The sequence below is a fragment of the Populus nigra genome, chromosome 11, assembly GCF_951802175.1.
Source record: "Populus nigra chromosome 11, ddPopNigr1.1, whole genome shotgun sequence".
NCBI lineage: Eukaryota > Viridiplantae > Streptophyta > Magnoliopsida > Malpighiales > Salicaceae > Populus > Populus nigra.
The window spans coordinates 14,691,947-14,712,206 of NC_084862.1; the positions used below are offsets into that span (position 1 = coordinate 14,691,947).

The following is a 20,260-nucleotide window of genomic DNA, read 5'->3' on the forward strand; positions in this document are numbered from 1 at the left end:
ATGAGATTTAAGTCAACCTTTGAATGAGATGTTCTTCTAACACTTATTAGCACTTAAATCTGAAATAGTAGAGCAAATTGAAAAGTAATGCTCATTCAATAGTATGCAGGCGAGACTCGAGACTTCTAGCCTTTCATATAGTATTTTAGAGTTGAATACGTGAAGTAGTTACATCATTCTTCATCTGAATCTACAAAACACAACGAAGATGGATTCAACTTATCTCTGGAGCTCTTTGTGTTACCTTTGGCTATATCAGTTTCTTCAGCTTAACCTTTCCTAACCGTTGGATTTACTTGGTGAAGAAAAATATGAAGAGGGATGGAACTATTTCTTTGTTTTTTGTTTTTTTTTTTATCAATTCCTTTTTTGACACACTCCTTGTTCTATAATGGTGACTGAAGTTTAGATTAATCGATCGCCACACTTCTTTTAGAAAAGGATATTACATGTAAAAATCCCCTTTCTCTAGCTTGTCTAATGGGGGGAAAAGCATGCAATGACTTCCTGTTTACTTGGGAAGTTTAATTAATGCCCTTGAAGGCAGTAGCCACTAGCTAGTGCTAGCATGGAAAGCAAGAACATAAATGTTAAACTAAAGATGGGCCCTTAGTTTCCACCGGCACTACTTGTTTCAACTCTGAGCGTTCTTTGTCAACTTCAGCTTTTAAACACTTCGCATCATTCATTTTCTCTTCTTTGCTTTTTCCCCATAAAACACTATAAAGACCTGCGACCAACATGAGCCCACCCAAAACACTACAGCACAAGAAGTGGACAAAATAAATTAAACAATGAAATAGTGATCATTAAATTTATAAAATTAGTGTAACCCAACTCATTTTATACCTTTATAGCCCAAAATAAATAATTGTTTTTCTTGAAAAATTAATTATATGGGTAAGCACGCATATAAATACAAGTATCCCCCACCGATATATACACCAATTCTCAATTAGATTCTCAAGCTATTTGTTTCCTCAATTGGGACCTTAATTTATTAGAAAATCTCAATTTAATTATTTCCTCATCTAAAAAAGTAATTTTTTTAATAGAAATCATCAAGTTCTCTTCAAGAAAATTTCTTTTGAATGCATAAATTTTAAAATCTAGACAAAATGAAAATGTTATATTAATAGATATAGATGAGAGTACCCAATTGAGAATTTTCAATATATCGAGGATCAGATTGAGAAACAAAATTCATATGGAAATCCAATTGAGAATTAGTGTATAACTTGGAAGACTTATATAAGGTTTGAACAAAAAATTAAAGTACCTTCCCAAAGTGATGATCTCGCATAGTAGAATAGCAGAAAAGAACATTGTAAAGACCAAAGTGACTGGTGTAGACATGGCTAAAAACACTGGCCCTTTCTTCTCTATAATCCATGCTTGCAAGTAGAATGTAACACCAGTCACCACAATTCCCTATCACAAATTGAAATTAATTATCTGAATTAATATATAGGCATTTTCTACAACATGTTTGGATAATGATATTTGATCTTAAAAATATTTAACATAAAGATCATCAATCAAAAATTTAAACTTTTTGATCAATGTGTTTCAGCCTAGCGGGTTGATTTGGGATCTAGATTGGACTAAATTTTATAAAAAATAGAAAGAAATTGATCTAATAAAAAACTCGTCAATGTATAACCTGATTAATCTAATTAAAATTTGTCGATTTTAAAAAAAATTAAAATAATATTATTTTAACTTAAAAAAAAATTAATCTAAATTAATTTAAATTAACTCACCTAACTTATAACCCGAACATTTGCCAGAGTTAATATGTAAATTATATTTAATAACTACGCCGTAATAACAACGAATTAATTAATGGTTCATAATATTATAGAAAATATGAAAAGTCATTTTGGCAACTAAATTAATAATGTGAGGCAAAGAAGTATAAAGAATAGATAAGAGAACTTACACAGTAAGCCACAGCAAGAAGTCTAACATTCCAGCCCAGCTCCCACTCACGAGGATCTCTTTCAAAGCCAATGGCAATGGCAAATAATTGAATTGTGCTTAGAAAGCACTGAAGAGTTATGAATAGAAGCTTTGATGGGTAATCTTTCAGAACCTGTCCCTGTCTCAAAACAGTAGCAAATTAGGTCATCATTACTAAAACCTCATACATGTTAGAGTATTCTAAAACATTGATAAACAGAAATTCAAAAGGTGGTCTTGGTGTTAGAATTTACAACAGTTAGAATATAGTTTATTCAATTATAGAATCATAGACACATAGAAGTGGCTAGATTAGATAGAGCTACCTGCAACACGAGCCATAAGCCCCATAAGATGTTGGACACGAACAAGAGGAAGCAACCCTTTATCCTGGTTTGGCTAGAAGGAACATGACTTACAATTCCATGGCTGTTATGGCTCTCAAAGAGGTGATGAAGACACAGAAGATTAAAGTGGGGACCCTTGTATAAGGCAAGGGTTATTGCACCAGCAATACATGCTATTATCCCAACAATCTTCGCAATCCCTGAGACTGACCTCAATCTCAACACCTCCATTCTATAATCAAAATTTCATAGTTAAGTTTAATCCAAAGAAACTTTAATTTTAATCACAAACAAAACGTTTCAATTAATTTACAAATATATAAAATGGTAATTTATATTTTTTGTTAATTCTAAACTATAGTGTGTGTGTGTGTCAGTGTGTGTGTGTTAATGTATAAAATATCTGATGATGAAATAGCTGATGATTAACGTATTAATGAAGATGAATTTTGATAATTAATTGATATCATTAAAAAAATAAAGTTAAGATTTTGAATCAAATTTAAGAAACATTTGAATCAAATCACTTTATTAATTATCGTTCAAATCACTAATTTATCAGCAAACATTTGAATCAGATTCCACTGTATATATTCGCATGAAAAGTGCTTATAATATCCATTAGTTTAATGAGTATATTGTACTAATTATTAGCCATTATTTATTTAATATATGTTCTAAGGTATTCCTACAGAATTTATACCCATCAAGTTTAGTGGTAGGGATAAATTCGAATAAAACATAGCAAAGAACTCGAACCAAATTGGGATCGATGATGTCATTGCTCATTTTAGATGCATGAAAAGCAATGATGTGACTAGTCTAATAATTGTTTGAGGAAGCACTAGGAGATCATAAATCTTCCAAACACAAGAAAAATTCTATGTTATTAAGTAGGTATCTATGTGTGAAAATTTATTCAATTTTAGTAGTTGTATTTGAAAAAAAAAATTTAATATTGTGTCACGCTACAGCTGTGAACATCAACTTGCTTGTACTTAATAATTGGAGTTTGCCACTTACCTAAGTAGAAGTGCCAAGAAGAAAGTGACGACAGGAAGGCAGTTTGAAATTGCAGCAGCCAAAGTTGCAGATGCATAGACGATGCCAATACCAAATATATCCAAGCACAAACTAATCCTAAAATGGAAACCACAAAATTAAAGAACATTCTCAAACCCTATAGAGACTAATTAGCCGGAAGAAAGCAAAGATCATAAACACGCAGAATGAATATATTTTTTCTTAATTCTTTAGCCGGAAGAAAGTAAAGATCATGCACGTGCTCATGCTACACAGCATGAAGACAGTACATGTATCCTGGAGAAGGAAGGAAGTAGTTGTAAATTGAATTTGAATACATACCCAAATAGAGAGAGGAAGAAAATTTTGCAGAAGGTCACGAACGATAGGGTTGGTCTATTTTTCCTATGGAGTTCAAGATAAAAGTGAGGGTCAGCTTAATTTCAACATTATGGTTAACTAATAAAGATCAAGAATTAGTTCATACAGGAGGGGAAAAAAATGATAAACAGCATGAGAATTGAATTGAAATATACCATTCGAAATAGAAAGCAAAAGGGGCTAAGAAAAGAGTTGCTGCTGCCTGTCTATAGAAGACAAACACATAGTTGTTCATACCACCATTGAAAGCAGCCTTGGATAGCATGAACATACCACCATAGATTGATTGCACTAAAAGCACAGCCAAATAAGGCTTCTTGTCACCCATTACTCAAATAAGATAGGTATATATGAGAACTACAGGTTTTTTTTCTAAGATTATGGTAGCTAGACCTTCAGTAATGTTTAAAGCTAGAAACAATAAATATATGGTGAAAGCTAGCTTACATGTTTGGTTATGATCATCAAGGTTTATATAAGTTCAACATTCAAAGGGCAATGATGAGAATATCCAATGAAAACTACTGGCCTCTTCTATTGGGATGAGTGTGGCCAAGATAGGAGGCTACTTTACTCCTATAGTAAGGGACCACCAAAAGGTTTTCTTATAATGGTGTCTCTATTCACTACTCATGCAGTGATTAATTTTTCATTTGTAACCCTTTTTCCATGAGAGGGACTTTGGTGGTATATACAACTATCATATTTAGTTTCTTAATCATGTGAGCATATACGTTCCCAAAATGGAATTCTAATCCACACTGCCTTTGTATTTTTTTTCCAAGAGGTAAGGACTTCTCCTTTGTTTTGTTTTCACAGAAAATAAAAAAATACAAAAGTTTTTGCAAATTTTGTTTTTATTTTCAAATTTTTGGAGATAAAAATAGAAAACCTATTTTTTTCATATATATATATATATATATATATATAAAACAGCAACCACCACCATTAATATTGGATTTAAGGATTAAGTTTTAATACTGAAAGAGTTAGTGAGTTTTAAATTTGAGGGACCATTATGATGGTAATAATATAATGAAGAACATAAATAAAGAAAAAACAGCAAATAAAACCTGAGGCATGTACAGACATTGTTCTTAAAAATATTTCCTTCATATAATGTTATCCCTTGTGATTTAACATGTTCTTCCTCCAAAACAAGGGATGTATAAACAACAAGATAAAAATAGTAAGGAAAAACCCAACAAGGTTTAAAATGTGCAAGAAAAGTGCATGGTATATATAAATTGTTAGTTTGTAACAGTTAAGGATAAAAATAAATCAAGAAATTAAAGAAGTGTAGTTGTTATAAAAGTTTTTAAAGTAAAAGAGTTATTAGGAAAATGTAGTTATTATTGTTGTTCGAGGGATGTTGGGGCTGGTGCACTTTAAGATGTGAGCCTTTTGAGAGGTATATTGTTGGGAAATGAAATAGTATTAAGTTTAATCATAAAATTATAATTAAATTTTAGGAGTCGCCACCTAGCATTAAGGTTACTAGGAAACCCATAGTCTGCGAAAGTCTGAGTAAGAGATTGATTATGCAAGAGGAAGACACATCACTCCCACTACACCCTCCTTAAGGTAAGTTGCATTATTGTTTGATTGTTTTTATAAGTCAAGTTTCTATATGTTGGTCTTCTTCTAAGATCTAAGATAGATCTTCATTTGTGAGAGAATCTTTACCTTATTAGGTGAAATCATAGTCATTCTAAAGTTTAAATTTTAGCATCGCATTTATTTTTCACTTTGTATCTTTAATATCTGAGGGTGTACTTTATTGTATAGTTTTACACCCTTAAATATTAAAGTCTACATCTAAACTTTAATATAAAATGAACAAATTGTTTGGTAAAGGGTTTTTGATATTTTGGCTAAATCCTAACGAACAATCATAAATTGGTTACGATATCTTTTTTTTTCTTTTATTAAAACATGAGAAAGATGCAATTTTTTAGTTTTCTTATGAAAACATATTGGGAAAACTTTTTAGTATTTGACTGTATGCATGAAAATAAATTTTTTTTTTTTTGAAAGGGGAAATTAATTTAAAAGTTTTGAGATTTTTTTGAATTTTTAGATTTTTTTAGAAAAACATTTCAGAGAAAAACGAGTGTTTTAATACCAAATCTGTATCTTTAAATGTAAATATACAATCTAATATTATACAAAATTGGTAGAAAAACATGCGAGAAAATCATATTTTTTTTATAATGAGTTTTGGAATTTTTCATTTTTTTAAATATAATATTATATAATTATTATTATTATCATATTTTTATTAAATATATGGGCTTGGCCCGGCCCGGCAAACAGGGTCGGACCTAGTTGGATTGGGCTAACTAGAGGCTTAACAGATCTGGGCTCTTTTTTCTTTTCTTTTTCTTGTTTTATGTTGGACCTGGCCTAGCTTTTTGGGCTAGGCTGAAACAGGTTCAACTCGAGGCCTATCTAGTCGCTGGCCCAACCTAGCGACCTCATGAATTATAATTCACGCTACATGTAGAAAGAATTATCGTTCTGCAAGCAGTGACTCTAACATAGATAATGGATGAAGAGAAGAGAGGGAAATGAAGATTACTTGACGTTAGGGTGATGCAGCTAGTGGCCTACCTAAGAGGCTGCCATAAGGCTGGTGGAGAGAACAACGACTGGCATCGGTTGCTAGAGGAGGAAAAAGATGAAATTTGTAAAGAATAAAAAGAACTTTGTGGTGGCTCCTTCCGACATAAGGTTACCTTCTTTCTTAGTTAAAATATGTTGTAGATATTCTTGAGCGACCTAAACTTACTGATAATAAGACTATAGATGCTCTCATTGAGGTTAAAGCAACATATTTTTCTTCTGATGGTTTATCTTTATCAGATTCTACTTTATACCGTATTATTGTTCGGAGCTTGGTATATCTCATTATTTCTTGCCTAGATATTATATATGTTGTTAATGTTGTTAGCCATTTTGTTGCTTCTCCTACTAGCTACCATTTATTGGGTAGTTCTTCATATTTTATAATATCTTCGGGGTATAGTCTTTCAGAATTTTTTACTTCCATCCATCTTTTCATTTGAGCTACGAGCATATTCTCATGTTGATCATGACAGTGATCCTACAGATCGCAAGTCTATAACTGGTTTCTGTATTTTTTTAAGTGATTCTCTTATTTCTTGAAAGAGTAAGAAATAATCTAGTATTTTTCAATCTTCAATCGAAGTAGAATATCGTGCTATAACATTTACTACCAAAGAGATTGTTTGGTTACGTTGGTTACTTGTAGATATGAAAATCTTCTTTTCTCATCCTACTCTTATGTATTGTAACAACCAAAGATTTATTTAGATTGTTCACAGCTCGATTTTTCATGAATGAATTAAACACATTGAGATCAATTGTCATTTTACTTGTCATTATCTCAAGTTTAACACCATTACTTTGCCTTTTGTTTCTTTTTCTTTGCAGATTACAAATTTTTTTATCAAGTCGCATTATATTTCTCGTTTTTGTTTTCTAGTTGGCAAATTATTGATGCTTGTAGTTGCCGCATTGTGAGTTTGAGAGGAGATATTAAGAAATATATTTTATTTTGTTTTATTTATTAAGAGTAAAATAGTATTTTAATTTTAACTTATATATAATCTCTTTGTAGGTAGGTTAACATAATTTTTCTTAAGAATAAAGTGATTATGCAATATCAAATATGAAATCCTAGCCTCCTCTTTTTCTATTTTTTTATTTTTATTTGTTTAATTTGGATTGTTTAACAGCATGTACATCAAGCTACATTATTTGTTTATGTAGTGTTCTAGTAATGTAGCTTTTCTTGGTTCGGTATATCTGCATATCCATAAATTCTGTATAGATTCGTTTTTGTTTTGTTTTTTCCTCTCTTTTTTTAGTGTTTTAATGCAAATTATTGCCCATAAAAAAATGCGTAGACTATACATTAGAATTTAATAAGTAAGATTTCATTGAGGTGAACGGTTCCGCTTTACTTGATATAGATATGCATATTTTTTGTGGTACGTGATTGATAAAGTAAAGGTTAACATTCCTGGTTCTCATTTTACATCCGTTTATTTATTTGCATATGTTTACTTTTTCAAAAGCATGATAATTATTATTTTTAATTACGTAATGGCCAGCAAACATTACATAAAGAGCTTTTCAGTGTTACTTAAAGAATAAAGAATTCGATGATGCCTAGCTATTTCAAAGGCTTCAAGAACAAGAAACATCCTTTTATTAATTTAATCCATTATAACCATCCAATTTCAACCATTCTCGTAAAATATGGCAAATTTTTAAATACTCAAATCCCTATATATATATATATATATATATATATATATATATATATAATTTTATCATAACCTTAAGAATATAGCTTAACTGGTCAGGTTTTAAGTTTACTTTCCAGAGGCTACCAGTTTGAGTGCCAAAAACCTTAAAGCTACTGGAGGCTTACACAGTCGTTAACTTTAAGGCCTTTGAAAATTAGTCGAGATCCGCGTAAATTAGTCCGGATACCCACGATTATCAAAAAATAAAATAAAATAAAATAATTTTGTCACATTGAATTTTATGGTTTAAAAGAGAGCATTTGGTTTCTAGATAGTTGAGAGTTGAGTTAAATGTGTAGTTTTCATAGAAAGATTTCAAATTTCTAACATTATTTTGAATTTTTTGGAAACTGATAGAACATGTTAAGGATCCAATAGCTACTTTAAAATGATAGAGATGATGAACAAGTGCATTCTTTTTTTATTATTATTAATATGGGTATCCGGGCTAGTTTACGCGCATCTCGACTAATCTAATGGGCTCTGAAGTTAACGATCATGTAAGCCTTCAATAACCATCATATTAGCAACCACATGACTCAAATTTGAGATTATAAAATATATGTATATGCATATGGGTGAAAAATCATGTATGGTCCCCCTTCTTTATAATTAGGTCAAATCAAGTCATGTATTTTAAATTAGATCAAATCAATCCTATTATTCTCTAGTACAAGTAAATTAAGATCACACAAGATATTTTATATTACAAAAAAGAGAGAGACAGAAAAACCATAGTAAAAATTACAAAAAAAAAATTAAATTCTTAAACTTTGATATGAATATTCAAAGTTTTTTTTTGTTTTTCTTTCATCTTTGTATACATTTCTTTCTTCATCAGAAAATATATTTAGAATAATTAACTATTGATAATATATAGTTCCGGTGAAGTACTGTAAAATTTCTCGAGATCTTATATACCCTGTCACATCACAATATACGACAATTACTTATCCGTTTAATTAGTAAATAATTGGATGAAAGGGACTTGAACCAACTTTAATTGAAAGTAAAATAGTTGATTTTGTCTAATTTAAAGCAAAGGGTAATTTAAAATAAAGAGACCAGGAGGTGACACCGAAGGCTCATATACATTTAATTAAATAAACGTGGCATCTACTTGATGACACCAACTATGAGATTCAGCGACCTCAAGATAACTTCTGTTTTCTTTCCTTCTCATTGGAAGAGGAAAGAGGCTGAAATTTTTATAATCTGATAGGTTTTTACAAAGCAAATTAATTTTTATTCTTCCCACTTAAGTTCATGCAGCATTCATAATCATGTTTAATTTTCTCCTTCGATCTTCTTGTTTTTCTTTTTTTTTTTTATTAACGTGGATATCCAGGCAAGTTTGCACGCACCTTAACTAATTCCATGGGCCCTGAAATTAACGATCATGTAAGCTTTCAGTGGCTTTGAGGTTTGTGGAACTCGAACTAGTGATCTTTAGATATCAAACTTAGAATCTGATCAATTGAGTTACACCCCTCAAAATTTTTTCTTTTTCTTTTTCTTTTTCTTTGAGGTGTCAACTGTTTCAAGCAAGCATAGGTTTTTCAAACTTGACCTAATCTAATAGATTAATTCACTGACTTACCGATTCAGGTTCATGACTAGCTGGGTCAATAGAAAAACAAAGACTTAAAAAAAAAAACAATATTGTTTCAGTTTTTTTAAAAAAAAATCTAAATTGACTTGTATTGACTTATTTCACCCGTGACTCTCGAGCTTTAATCAAGATTAGCCGCATAATACGTCTTTTTGTTAAAGCGAGAGCCTCTAGTGGTAAAAATGATTTGCATATGGTCTGCCATGAATCTTCTTCGAAATGTCAAAACAGTTTAATCACGTTTTGGTCGATATATCTTCGTCACGAGACCATGAACTTGACCTATGTCTGTATATATGTCTATGCATGCGAGTATCATCGTGATTTAGCACATGCTAAATCAAGATATGGCATCATTTTCTCGTCTAAAGGACTGGTACCTACGCTTCCAGTTCTAGTTTGAACGTCGTCAACATAATAATGATAAATGGAGCTGGTACTATATATTTTCTTGAAAGAATGATCCATCAAAGATTCTTTTCAAAGAGAACATTGAGTAATTTCAAGGTATCGGAATGAATTCTGTATGAAAGATCAGTCACAAAAACAACAAATCAAATTGTCCTGCAATTCTTAATTTATTCTCTTACAACGGAGTATATATCCACTGACAAATTTGCAGCACGTCAAACATATGAAACAATAGCGTAGCATATATTCCTGTTGTAGCCATTCGTCACAGGAAGACTAATGGTGGGCTTTCTTTAATTTTGATGTGTGCAAAGGAAGTCCGATGAAATTTGTGTGGCTGACTCCTGAATTAGCCCCTCCTCGCATCAAATTATGACATGTTTTTTTAACTTGTAAAAGAGGAAAGGACTTCGATTGAGGCAGTCTACCAAAAAAGAAGGCATTGGTAAATTTCACCATCACAAAGTGACAGCCTATCATGCGTAACATAAATGTGACAATCCCTTGAGCTAAAACCCGTTCTAAAATGGCCTTCGACTAGCTACCTACCCACCTACCTAGTCCTTTATTAAAGCTATGCTGTTTTAATCATTCATGATTCCCTTAATTTTTCTACAATGCCTTAATTGTTGATTACGAAATGCCCTCTGAATTCCTTGAAAACATGTGACTTTGATCCTTGCCACAACTTGAGAATTGAAACTTGTCGGTTGAAATGTGAACAAATACAAAAAAATTTCTACTATCGGTTACAAATTATTATTATTAAGTTCCATAGAGGGCCCCTATGGCATGGAGAACTTAGCTATCTATCTTACTAATTTAAGATTGTAAGTTAAAAAATTTAAAAGGTAAGTATATATGTTGATTAAAGAGGTTTTTTTAATCTTAATTTTTTAGTTTGAATCTTAGAGTTTGCATTTAAGATAATGAACAAAGCTCATATGAAAAAAAAAAAACCTTAATCCTTATTAAACACAAATTAATTTGTAAATAATCGTGAACATTTAAAACAAAATGAATGAGAGTAAGAAGTTATTGGAATGCTTTAATTTCAGGATTATGGATTAAAAGTAATATATATATATATATATATATATATATATATATAAGAAACTTTATTTTCTGTGTATTTTTTCATAATTAAAAAAAATATTATATAATTGATGGTGTTAAGAAATTAATTTATTTTAAAAATTTAAATTATTAGACAAAATCCAATTAATATTTTATAAGTCTCTCTAATGAGATTATTTTGATAATTAAAATTTTAATATTATTTTAAAAGAGTAATTCAAATCAAAAACTTAAAATGAAATATTTTTTATTGCTTAGCATGAAAATAATTAAAAACTAAAAAAACAATCGTAACATATTGTTATATATGGATTGGATGTTATACTTCCAAGCCGTATGACCTCATTCAATCATCGCTTAGCCGAACAAGACTTGTGAAGTTGTTTTAGAGTCAACCTCATTGGATGTTATGGAAAAATTTGCATGTTGCAAAAAATGTCACATCTACTTTATTAAGGAAGGAAAAAAAACTGATGAATGCGCAAGGTAATATCTTTGAAATTTTTTATTTATTTGACCAAAAAAACATTTATAAAAAAATATTTGCCTAAGATAATATACTTACATATCTTGTAAAAAAACAAAATGCTTACGTACATGAAATTGTTTACGAAGAAAAAGCAATACTAAACTTAGAAACTGAAAATTGAGTTTGATAGGGTGAAATTGCATGAAATTAAAAATTTAAAAGCAATTATATGAATGTAATTAAAAGCAATTAGAATAATAAGGGTTTAATTGAAATTTTTCAATCCCAAATAAAAAACCCTAAACTACATGTTGTTCAAACTTAAAGAAGAGAAAATGAATGACATGTCGTTCGACTGAGCAACCTTTAGTTTTTACAGTTTTGGTTGATCGAACTGGCAATTTTAAATACATGAATGTAATGGGCAACCTAGTCAACCTTGACAGAGCAACTTTCATGCAAAAGCCGACATATTTTTTGTATGTTCACACACAAAGCTTTCTTAATAAGTTCTTATCAAGGGTTTATAATACTTTTTTCAAAATCAAGAAGTCAGAAATGGATTCAAAACCTTTTAAACCCTAACAAAACCTTATAAATACCCCCAAGTTTAAAGAAAAATGGAAAAAAATGGAAAAAAAATATACTTCTTTTATCCAAAAGTAGATTTTTAATGACCTGTTTTTATTTTTTTATTTTATACGGGTGTGTTTCAAATTGGATATGATTTGGATTTCAACAGAAATGACAAATATCTTTTTTAATTTTATCAAAACATTAATAATAAAAAAATTGTCTAAAAAAGCTATTTTTTAAAAAAATTGACCAAATGATATCCATCGAATTCAGATATAAATCATAAACATGTGAAAAATCAAGTAGCACTTGTCAAAATTCAAATTATTCAAACCAAGAATTCTTCATCAGATTTCGTCATTAGGCTCTGGAGGATGAATTTCTCAACATTTGGCCCAAATTACAAAACAATATAAACAAACAAACAAACAAACCTAGAAAATGATGTGATCAACAAACCCTAAACCCAAATAGGCCTATAAATATCCAAACTAAACAAATGGAAACTCAATCCAAATAGGCCCAAACATTTTGTCCAAATTTCATCCAGCCCATACATCCAATCCAACAGCACCAGCTCACGTGCAACGTGCAAAGCACATAAGTTATGGTTTAAAAGGGGTTTAACACTTCTCATCTTTCTCTTCCTCCTCCTGTCTGCCAGTGTTTCCCTTCTTACAAGCCTTAAAACCCCCACTACTCCCATGAAATGAATCAGGCCCCACTTCAAATCTTTCTCAAAACCCTAAAAAAACCCTAACCATAACACTAAATCATGTTCATTCCAAAGCCCTTTTCTTCAAAAACCCTCCTTTCACTCACTACAAAACCTCCCTCTTCTTCACAATTTTTATATTCTATTTTCATCTCTCACTTCTCAACGTCATCACTAACACCTCGCCACTCTCACTCTCATTTTCATTCGGAATCGAAAAGTGTTAGGGTTTCAGTGTGGTGGGATTTTGAGAATTGCCATTTGCCAAGTGGGGTTAATGTCTATAGAGTTTCTCAAGCTATTACTGCAGCTGTTAGGGGTAATGGGATTAAAGGGCCTATTCAAATTACAGCTTTTGGTGATGTTTTGCAACTTTCAAGAGCTAATCAGGAAGCACTTTCTTCAACTGGGATCAACTTGGCTCACATTCCTAATGGTACTTTTTTTCCCATTGTTTTCCTTTTTGTAATTAATTTTTTTGGCTTTTGTGTATTCTTTTTATACTTAATGCTAGTTTCTTGTGGGGGTATGTGAAAAGAATAGGAATTGTGTGTTTTTTAAGTTGGCGATTCAATGGATATGATAATGTATATTTGTGTTTGGTGAAATTGATTGTGGATATTTTTGTTTGATTCTGGCCCTTTTTTTTATATTATAGGTTCAACCTTTTTGTGAATTTTTGTTGATTGGATTTCTTTTTTCTAATTTTGGAAGGGTTTATCTAGTAATGAAGTGAAAATAATTGGATTTGATCGTTAAAGTATTGCCTGTATGTGTTTGATGAAAGGTCATAATGTCATATGGATTAAAAGGAAAAAAAAACTGATTGGTATTGTATTGCTGAATGTGAAAATGGGATGAATTTCTGCATATAATAGGAAAGGAAAGTGCTAAATGGTGTGCTGTTGCTGAAAAGTTAGTATCTTTTGTGTTTAGAAAATTACAGGTTTATTAGAATAGTTTTGAGTAGCTGAGAGTGTAGAATTGTATGTTTTGGGAGCCAGTAGGATCGTTTGATCTTCACAGAAAATACCTTCATGTCTTAAATGAATTCTCGTGCTCTAATGGCTCTCACACCTTTGCAAAATTTCTGGTCATGCAGGTGGAAAGAACAGTGCTGACAGGTCTCTTCTCATTGATCTTATGTGTTGGGTTTCCCAAAATCCACCACCTGCCCATCTTTTTCTGATTTCTGGTGATAGGGACTTTGCAAATGTTCTACACCGGTTGAGGATGAACAACTACAATATATTGCTTGCTACTAAAGATACTGCCCCAAGTGTTCTCTGCAGTGCTGCAAGCATCATGTGGCTGTGGAATTCTTTGGTCAAAGGGGAAAACCTATCTGGAAGGCATTTTAACCAACCCCCTGATGGTCCCTATGCCTCTTGGTATGGCTATTATAAGGGGCCTCTGGAAGACCCCTTCGCTGTTGTTGAGCAACCAATATGTTCAAAGGTCGAGGACATGCCTGAGGCTAGTTCAGAGCCTGCAGTCCGTCCAATTCCAAAAGCAGTTATGAAGAAAATTTGTCACATTTTGAGTTCATGTCCTAAAGGAATGTCAATTACTGACCTTCGAATAGAGTTGATGAAAAGTAAGGTGTCTGTCGATAAAGACTTGTATGGGTATAAAAAGTTCTCCCGCTTCCTTTTATCCATGCCACATATATTGAAGCTCAAGGACAATGGTGATGGTCAGTTTAATGTACGTGGTGTCACTGTAAAAGCTCCCGAACCATTTCAGCCTGGTCTATGCAAGTCTACACCTACTGCTATTGACAATGGAAGTCAACCCATTTCCAGTTCTTCAAAGTCAAATAGTGAGGAAATTTCTGTTTCTGGACCTGTGGATGGGAAGTTGTCATTGCCTTCATCTCCTAAACTAAATTTGGAAGCACCGCCAACAAAAGTGCAACAACCCTTTCCTCTTAATGAGAATGCTGTCAAAATGCATACTCAACAACTTCCAAAACAAATGGAACAGCTCCAACAGGCCCAGCCTCCAAAACAAATTGAACAGCCCCCTGCGGTTGCTGAAAAGGTTGAAATGGTTAATGCCAAGGTAATCAAGGATCATCTGCCTGCTGTGAAAGAACCAGTTTCTGCATCTGAAATGGGTTTTTTTAGGAAATTCTGGAGAAGATTGTTTGGTGGCAAGGATGATGATTCAATGTTGGAAAGTGATAATGCTCTAGTGGAATCTCCTGTTGATAGCTTGGTGAAGAAAAATGAGTACACTTTGGAAGAATGTGATCCTTCTGGTGAGAGCCCTCAAGAGAAAGTTGAGAAGAAAATTGTAAAAGCTCCAACTCAGGGTGATGATTTAGTGCATCCCATTGTGGAACCAACTTTGGAGAATAAAACTGCTATACGTTCTGAACTACATGGTGAAATGCCAAAAAAAAATCCAGGTTTATTTAACCGGATTTTGAATTGGTGTAAATTGCAGGGAAATAGTTCAGATACATCAAATGATCAACCCACCGAAATACCTGACCAGATAAACAGTCATGCAGGAAAAACTGAGGTTTTTTCTGAGCATTCGTTTTGGAGAGAGATGAAATCTTTTATTGACACGAAGAAGGGATCCCTCCTTATCTCACAATCAAGGACCAGGTTTATGAATTTTACTTGCTTTATTGTTCTTTTTCTACGGTTCTGGTGATAGTTGCTAGTCAGCTACTTTACTTCTTTTGTTATCCAGTGGTTCAATTTCTTTCTTTTGAAATTTATTTCTTCACCAAAGTGAGGAGGTTAGAATATAAAACTAAAAAACGTGATACTGAATATAAAAGAGTTATTGTACCCATACAGTGAGAACCTGAGAGGCATCAGGAATTGCATCACATTCATTTTATTATGATTTTTCTATTCGACCAACAAAACTTACCAGCTCATTAAGACTCAGAAAACTGGCTAGGTTATGTCTTGAAATCTTTCTTTGTTTTCCTCAGTTCCTGATACTTTTTATATGTAATGAAATCCTTAAATGGGCAAGTCTTTTCTTTCAATGTTCTGGAAGGATTAATTTTTAGAGGGTAATGAAGATATTTTAATCTTAATGTATACATAACCTTTAAGGTTAAATTACAATAACTCATGGTTCTGAGACCAACCAAAATTTTGAAGATATTGCATGACCCTCTTTTTTATCCAAATTGCCCTTGGTGTTTTTAAAATTTCCTTGCTATTAAAGGGGATGGTTTTTAAAATACCAGGGACATTCTGGGTACAAAAAGGGAATCAGTCATTGTAATATTTGTATAATGTGGAAAGGTTTTTTTGTCGAATCATCAAACTTTTTTGTGGTTCATGTAATTTCGCTACACTTGAGGAGTTATTATAATTTACCGTAAACTTGAAAGGAAAAAATGCAAAAATTGCAAATTTTGGTTTGGTGCTTTTGTTCCGAGCAAGAAGGTTATTTTGCAAGAATTCCAGTATCTTGCACTTCCTTTATCTTGCAAATGTTAGTGGGTTTATAAGGTGGCATTATGTGGCTAATATGCCATGTCATAGCCACATAAGAGACACATCAACACCACTTTAGCTTCTTCAGTATCACGTGTTTAAAACCTTCTGCATTGAGTTGAAAAGCATTGAAAGACATGGCGCCAATTATTATTTTTTTGCTCATTTTTTTTTTATATCAGTATCGGCAAGTTCAAATGGTTGTATCAAACCTAAATAATGAACAAGGGCAAATAATATTTTCTATGTTCACTATTCACTTTTTTAGTTATTATTGGAAATATATTTATTCCATTTGTAATTGTTACCATAAGTTGTAATGGTAAGCTTCAATGATGAAGAATTGAGTTAACTCTTTTTCATATGTTGCTTATTTTATTTGAGAAAAGTTAATCATACTTTGATTGTAGACTAAACTCTAAGGAAATTGGAGCGACAAGTTCCAAAATGGTCACCAAATGAGAAAATTCCAAACAACAAGATGCCATTCTGCATTTTCCCTGTAATTTATCATTTTTGGCCTTTTATTTGGCAACTTTGATTTTGATTCTTTCAACTCTAGTGAACTTGGTATAGTTGATATTAATATCAATTTTGATGTCTAGAACATGAGAAAAGAAGAAGAAAAACAGAGGTTGCAGTCAGTATCATATGTTAATGCTCCTCTATCTGTGATTTGTCAGGGAACAGATAGCACGAAATCTGCTGAAGGAAGGACCTTTGGTTCTTAGATCTCACAGTGAAAGCAATGTCCTTCAACTGGTGGATATGATAATATCAGAGAAGAAATGGGTGGAAGAATTTCCATCTGAAGCTTTCCCTTTCAAGCTCACTCGGTTTGCTGCACAGAGTACTGTGGGTGATTCTCCTGCTTCAAATGGACTGAGTTCTATGTTTTTGAGCTCCCTATCACAGTCTAACTTGCAGAGACAGCCAGGACATGAAGGGGATAAAAAGATTCAGAACATTTCTCACACTGGAGTGTCCTCACCTGTCTCTGATGAAAAGCCTTCTGCAAGGTCTAGAAGTGAGATATTAGGTGACTGTCAAAAGCTTGTGAAAGAGATATTGAAGGAATTTCCAGGAGGATATAATATGGGCAGCTTTAGAAAGCTGTTCCTTGAGAGGTATGGCTATAACCTCAATGCCAAAAAGCTCGGTTACCCAAAGTTGGCATCCTTGCTTCAGATAATGCCTGGGGTAGAAATAGAATCCAATTATATTATTCCTAGCAATGAAATGGCTAAGCGGTCAAGCGTGGGTAGAACTGTTCTTAATAATACTTATCCTAGATCAGCCAGTTCAGACAGTGAATTATCGGATGCATCAAAGAAGGATGATGAATCGGACTCTACATGGGAAGAACTTGGTCCTGTTGACAATTCTATTTCTGGCAAAGAGGCAAACGAATCAGTGTCAAGGATGAAAGGAATAGGTGAAAGTGTGAGGCAACCATCCCCTGATTATGAATATCCTCTCTCAGATGATGAATTTTCAGATTCAGAAAAGGAGTCTGGGAAGGTAACTCGGCCTGGAGGGAAAGCAAAGCCTGCATTTAAAGATGTAAACAGCGCATTACTGCAAATGCTTGATTCATGGTACAGCAGTAATGAAGTTGATATTAAGAACAAGCCAGAAAATCCGAAAAGCATGCTTGATTCGTCCCCAAATGGTTTCCAGTCATCTCATTCTTCTGTTGCCGATCTGGTTGAGAATAAAAATGAAGTGGTAGTTGACAGCATATTAAGTAGTTTGAAGAAATCAAAGAAGCCTAGGATGGGAGCTTGATTGTTCTCAAGGACTAAACGCAACCAGGGTCTTCTTCCTACGGATTGTTAGCACTTACAGAGGTGAGATTCATTCTATTAGTATTTATCTGGGAGTTCTAGACACAAGCTGGGGCTATATACGCTTTAGTTCCATTCTTTTTTTGCAGAAAGTGCTACCAAGGTTGGATAATCGATGCCATGGAGAGGCTCAATTAATTTTTGTGAATGAGGAGCTATTTTCTTCCTCATTTATCTGATAAATCTCGGATCACAGTCTATACACGCAGCCCTTTAGTTTCGTTCATGCCTTTTCCTTTCCAGGTTGATCAATAGGGTTTTTCATCTGGGAAGGACATATTGTGCTTGAGATTATGATATGAGAAAGGGCCTTGTCGTCGGGTGCTTGAGATTATGACATGAAAAAGGACCTCAGGTCACTGAGGACATATGTCCTCTCGAGACTTGAGAGTTCAAGGTCATTACGCAAGCACATGTGCCCTGCTAACGGAGGATTGACTTCAGGTTTGTTTATTAGTCAGTGTTTATTTTCACGGCAGTACTGAATGTTTTTTTTTAAAAAAAATTATTTTTTCATTCATTTTAATATTAAAAATAATTTTAAAAAATAAAAAAAAATTATTTTAATATATTTTTAAGCATGAAATAATTTAAACAGCAATTACTATTATAATATCAACCAAATATGATTGAAATTATTTATTTTTAATTATAATTTTAAAAATTTTTAATTAATTAATACCCATCAAGTTTTGAATAAGTGTTATTGAAAATTATATTTTAATTATGAAAAAATTATTTTTTTTTCCAGAAAAACTACTGTACTACCAGGATCATTGAGGATATTTAGTAGATCTAAAGTAATTATTTTTATTAAAATAATTAAAACGGGCGATGATTTATTTAAATAAGGAAAAAAACAATTAATTATTTTGCAATCAATCAACATCAAGGGCTGTAACACAGCTATTCTTACAAAATAGTTTAGTGCGTGCATTAAACATGATAATGTGTGGTCAACACATTATCCAAAGATAAACAGCCAAAAAGTCTCTCGTCGAACCTTATCCAAAGTGATCTCACTTTAAATTTTATAAGATCTAAATCACAAATCTAGATGGTTGTTATAGGCAAGTTTAAAAATTAAAATTAAAATTAAAATGATATTATTGTTTTTGAAAAAATCAATAAATTAATTGTTAAGTTTTAATCCAGTCGAACTCGGGTTTATTAAGTTATTTTTATTTTATTTTTTATTTTTTTCTTCAATCTTTTTAGATCTTGTATAAATTTTCAAATTGACTCAATTTATTTTTCTTTTAATTTTAGGGTTTGATTAGTTATACACAATTAACCTTGCATAATAATTAATAGAAGCCTCGCCACGAGCTCTACTAGTACACAACTGTTGAATTTGGTATTAATGAAAATGAAACGAGTATATTATTCTTTAATCCTTGGATTCCAAATGTGATTATAACTTAATCATTTAGGTTTAATAAATTATAATTTAGTCCCTTGAATATTATTGACCCATTGTTTTATTAAAACATTTGTTGGAACTTCTAAATTTCAATTGTGCCCTTTGGAAATTTGATTTCACAGAGGAAAACCAATTACAATTATAAAATATATTAAAAGGTCTAAGTAAAATATTGTAGAAATCACAATACCTAAAATCTTTTTCATTTTCATCCCCGAACTTTTTTTTTTTAAAGCAGCCTTCTAATTTATTAAAATTTGTTTAGGAAATAATAAATGCAATAAAAAAGGATCAAAGTGTAACATAAGGAGAAATCCCATGACCAATCTTAAATTCACTAGAAAAAGTTTGGTCAACATACTTTTCTTAGTCCCTTTTAGTTTTTTCAATTTTGATTTTGATCTAATTTTTTTTTTTTAAAAAAAAACATTCCAGCCTCTTCATTTGAGATAGAAAAAGAAAGAGTAGTAAGAAAATAACAAAAAAAACAAAGAAAATTGGTGAATAATCACTTTTTGAAGATGAATTTTACCATTCTTGTGTAAATTGATTTCATTCGACAAAAAAATAATAATGGTATTTTTATATAAATATGACTAAAAAGGTA

General features: G+C 31.9%; 2 protein-coding genes across 3 annotated transcripts; one reads left to right on the top strand and one right to left on the bottom strand.

Annotated features, from left to right (window-relative positions):
- Positions 1–404: 404 nt before the first annotated feature.
- Positions 405–4,167, bottom strand: LOC133668310 (WAT1-related protein At5g64700-like). The gene is made up of 7 exons (XM_062088088.1): positions 3,869–4,167; positions 3,675–3,737; positions 3,333–3,449; positions 2,289–2,541; positions 1,943–2,101; positions 1,280–1,431; positions 405–759 (listed from the first exon to the last, which is right to left on the bottom strand). Exons 1-7 carry the CDS (start codon positions 4,039–4,041, stop codon positions 591–593), a joined length of 1,086 nt encoding a protein of 361 aa, XP_061944072.1. The 5' UTR covers positions 4,042–4,167; the 3' UTR covers positions 405–590.
- An 8,666-nt stretch (positions 4,168–12,833) lies between these two features.
- On the top strand, positions 12,834–18,683 carry LOC133667858 (uncharacterized). Of its 2 annotated transcripts, XR_009833576.1 has the most exons (4): positions 12,834–13,346; positions 14,013–15,528; positions 17,067–18,233; positions 18,320–18,683. XR_009833576.1 is itself a non-coding variant. In XM_062087540.1 (3 exons), the coding sequence occupies exons 1-3, from the start codon at positions 12,971–12,973 to the stop codon at positions 18,169–18,171; spliced, it is 2,997 nt and encodes a 998-aa protein (XP_061943524.1). In that variant the 5' UTR covers positions 12,834–12,970; the 3' UTR covers positions 18,172–18,683. The 2 variants fall into 2 exon arrangements, 1 of the variants encoding a protein (XP_061943524.1); XM_062087540.1 differs by having other exon boundaries at positions 17,067–18,683.
- The last annotated feature ends 1,577 nt before the right edge of the window (positions 18,684–20,260 follow it).

Bases quoted from the DNA above. Each gene is read 5' to 3' on its own strand.
- LOC133667858 (XM_062087540.1), top strand. From the start codon at position 12,971: ATGTTCATTCCAAAGCCCTTTTCTTCAAAAACCCTCCTTTCACTCACT. The intron at 13,347-14,012 runs GTACTTTTTTTC...CTGGTCATGCAG, and splicing joins CTTGGCTCACATTCCTAATG to GTGGAAAGAACAGTGCTGAC. The intron at 15,529-17,066 runs GTTTATGAATTT...GTGATTTGTCAG, and splicing joins ATCTCACAATCAAGGACCAG to GGAACAGATAGCACGAAATC.
- LOC133668310 (XM_062088088.1), bottom strand. From the start codon at position 4,041: ATGGGTGACAAGAAGCCTTATTTGGCTGTGCTTTTAGTGCAATCAATC. The intron at 3,738-3,868 runs GTATATTTCAAT...TGAACTCCATAG, and splicing joins TTTGCTTTCTATTTCGAATG to GAAAAATAGACCAACCCTAT. The intron at 2,542-3,332 runs GTAAGTGGCAAA...TTTTGATTATAG, and splicing joins TTCTTGGCACTTCTACTTAG to AATGGAGGTGTTGAGATTGA.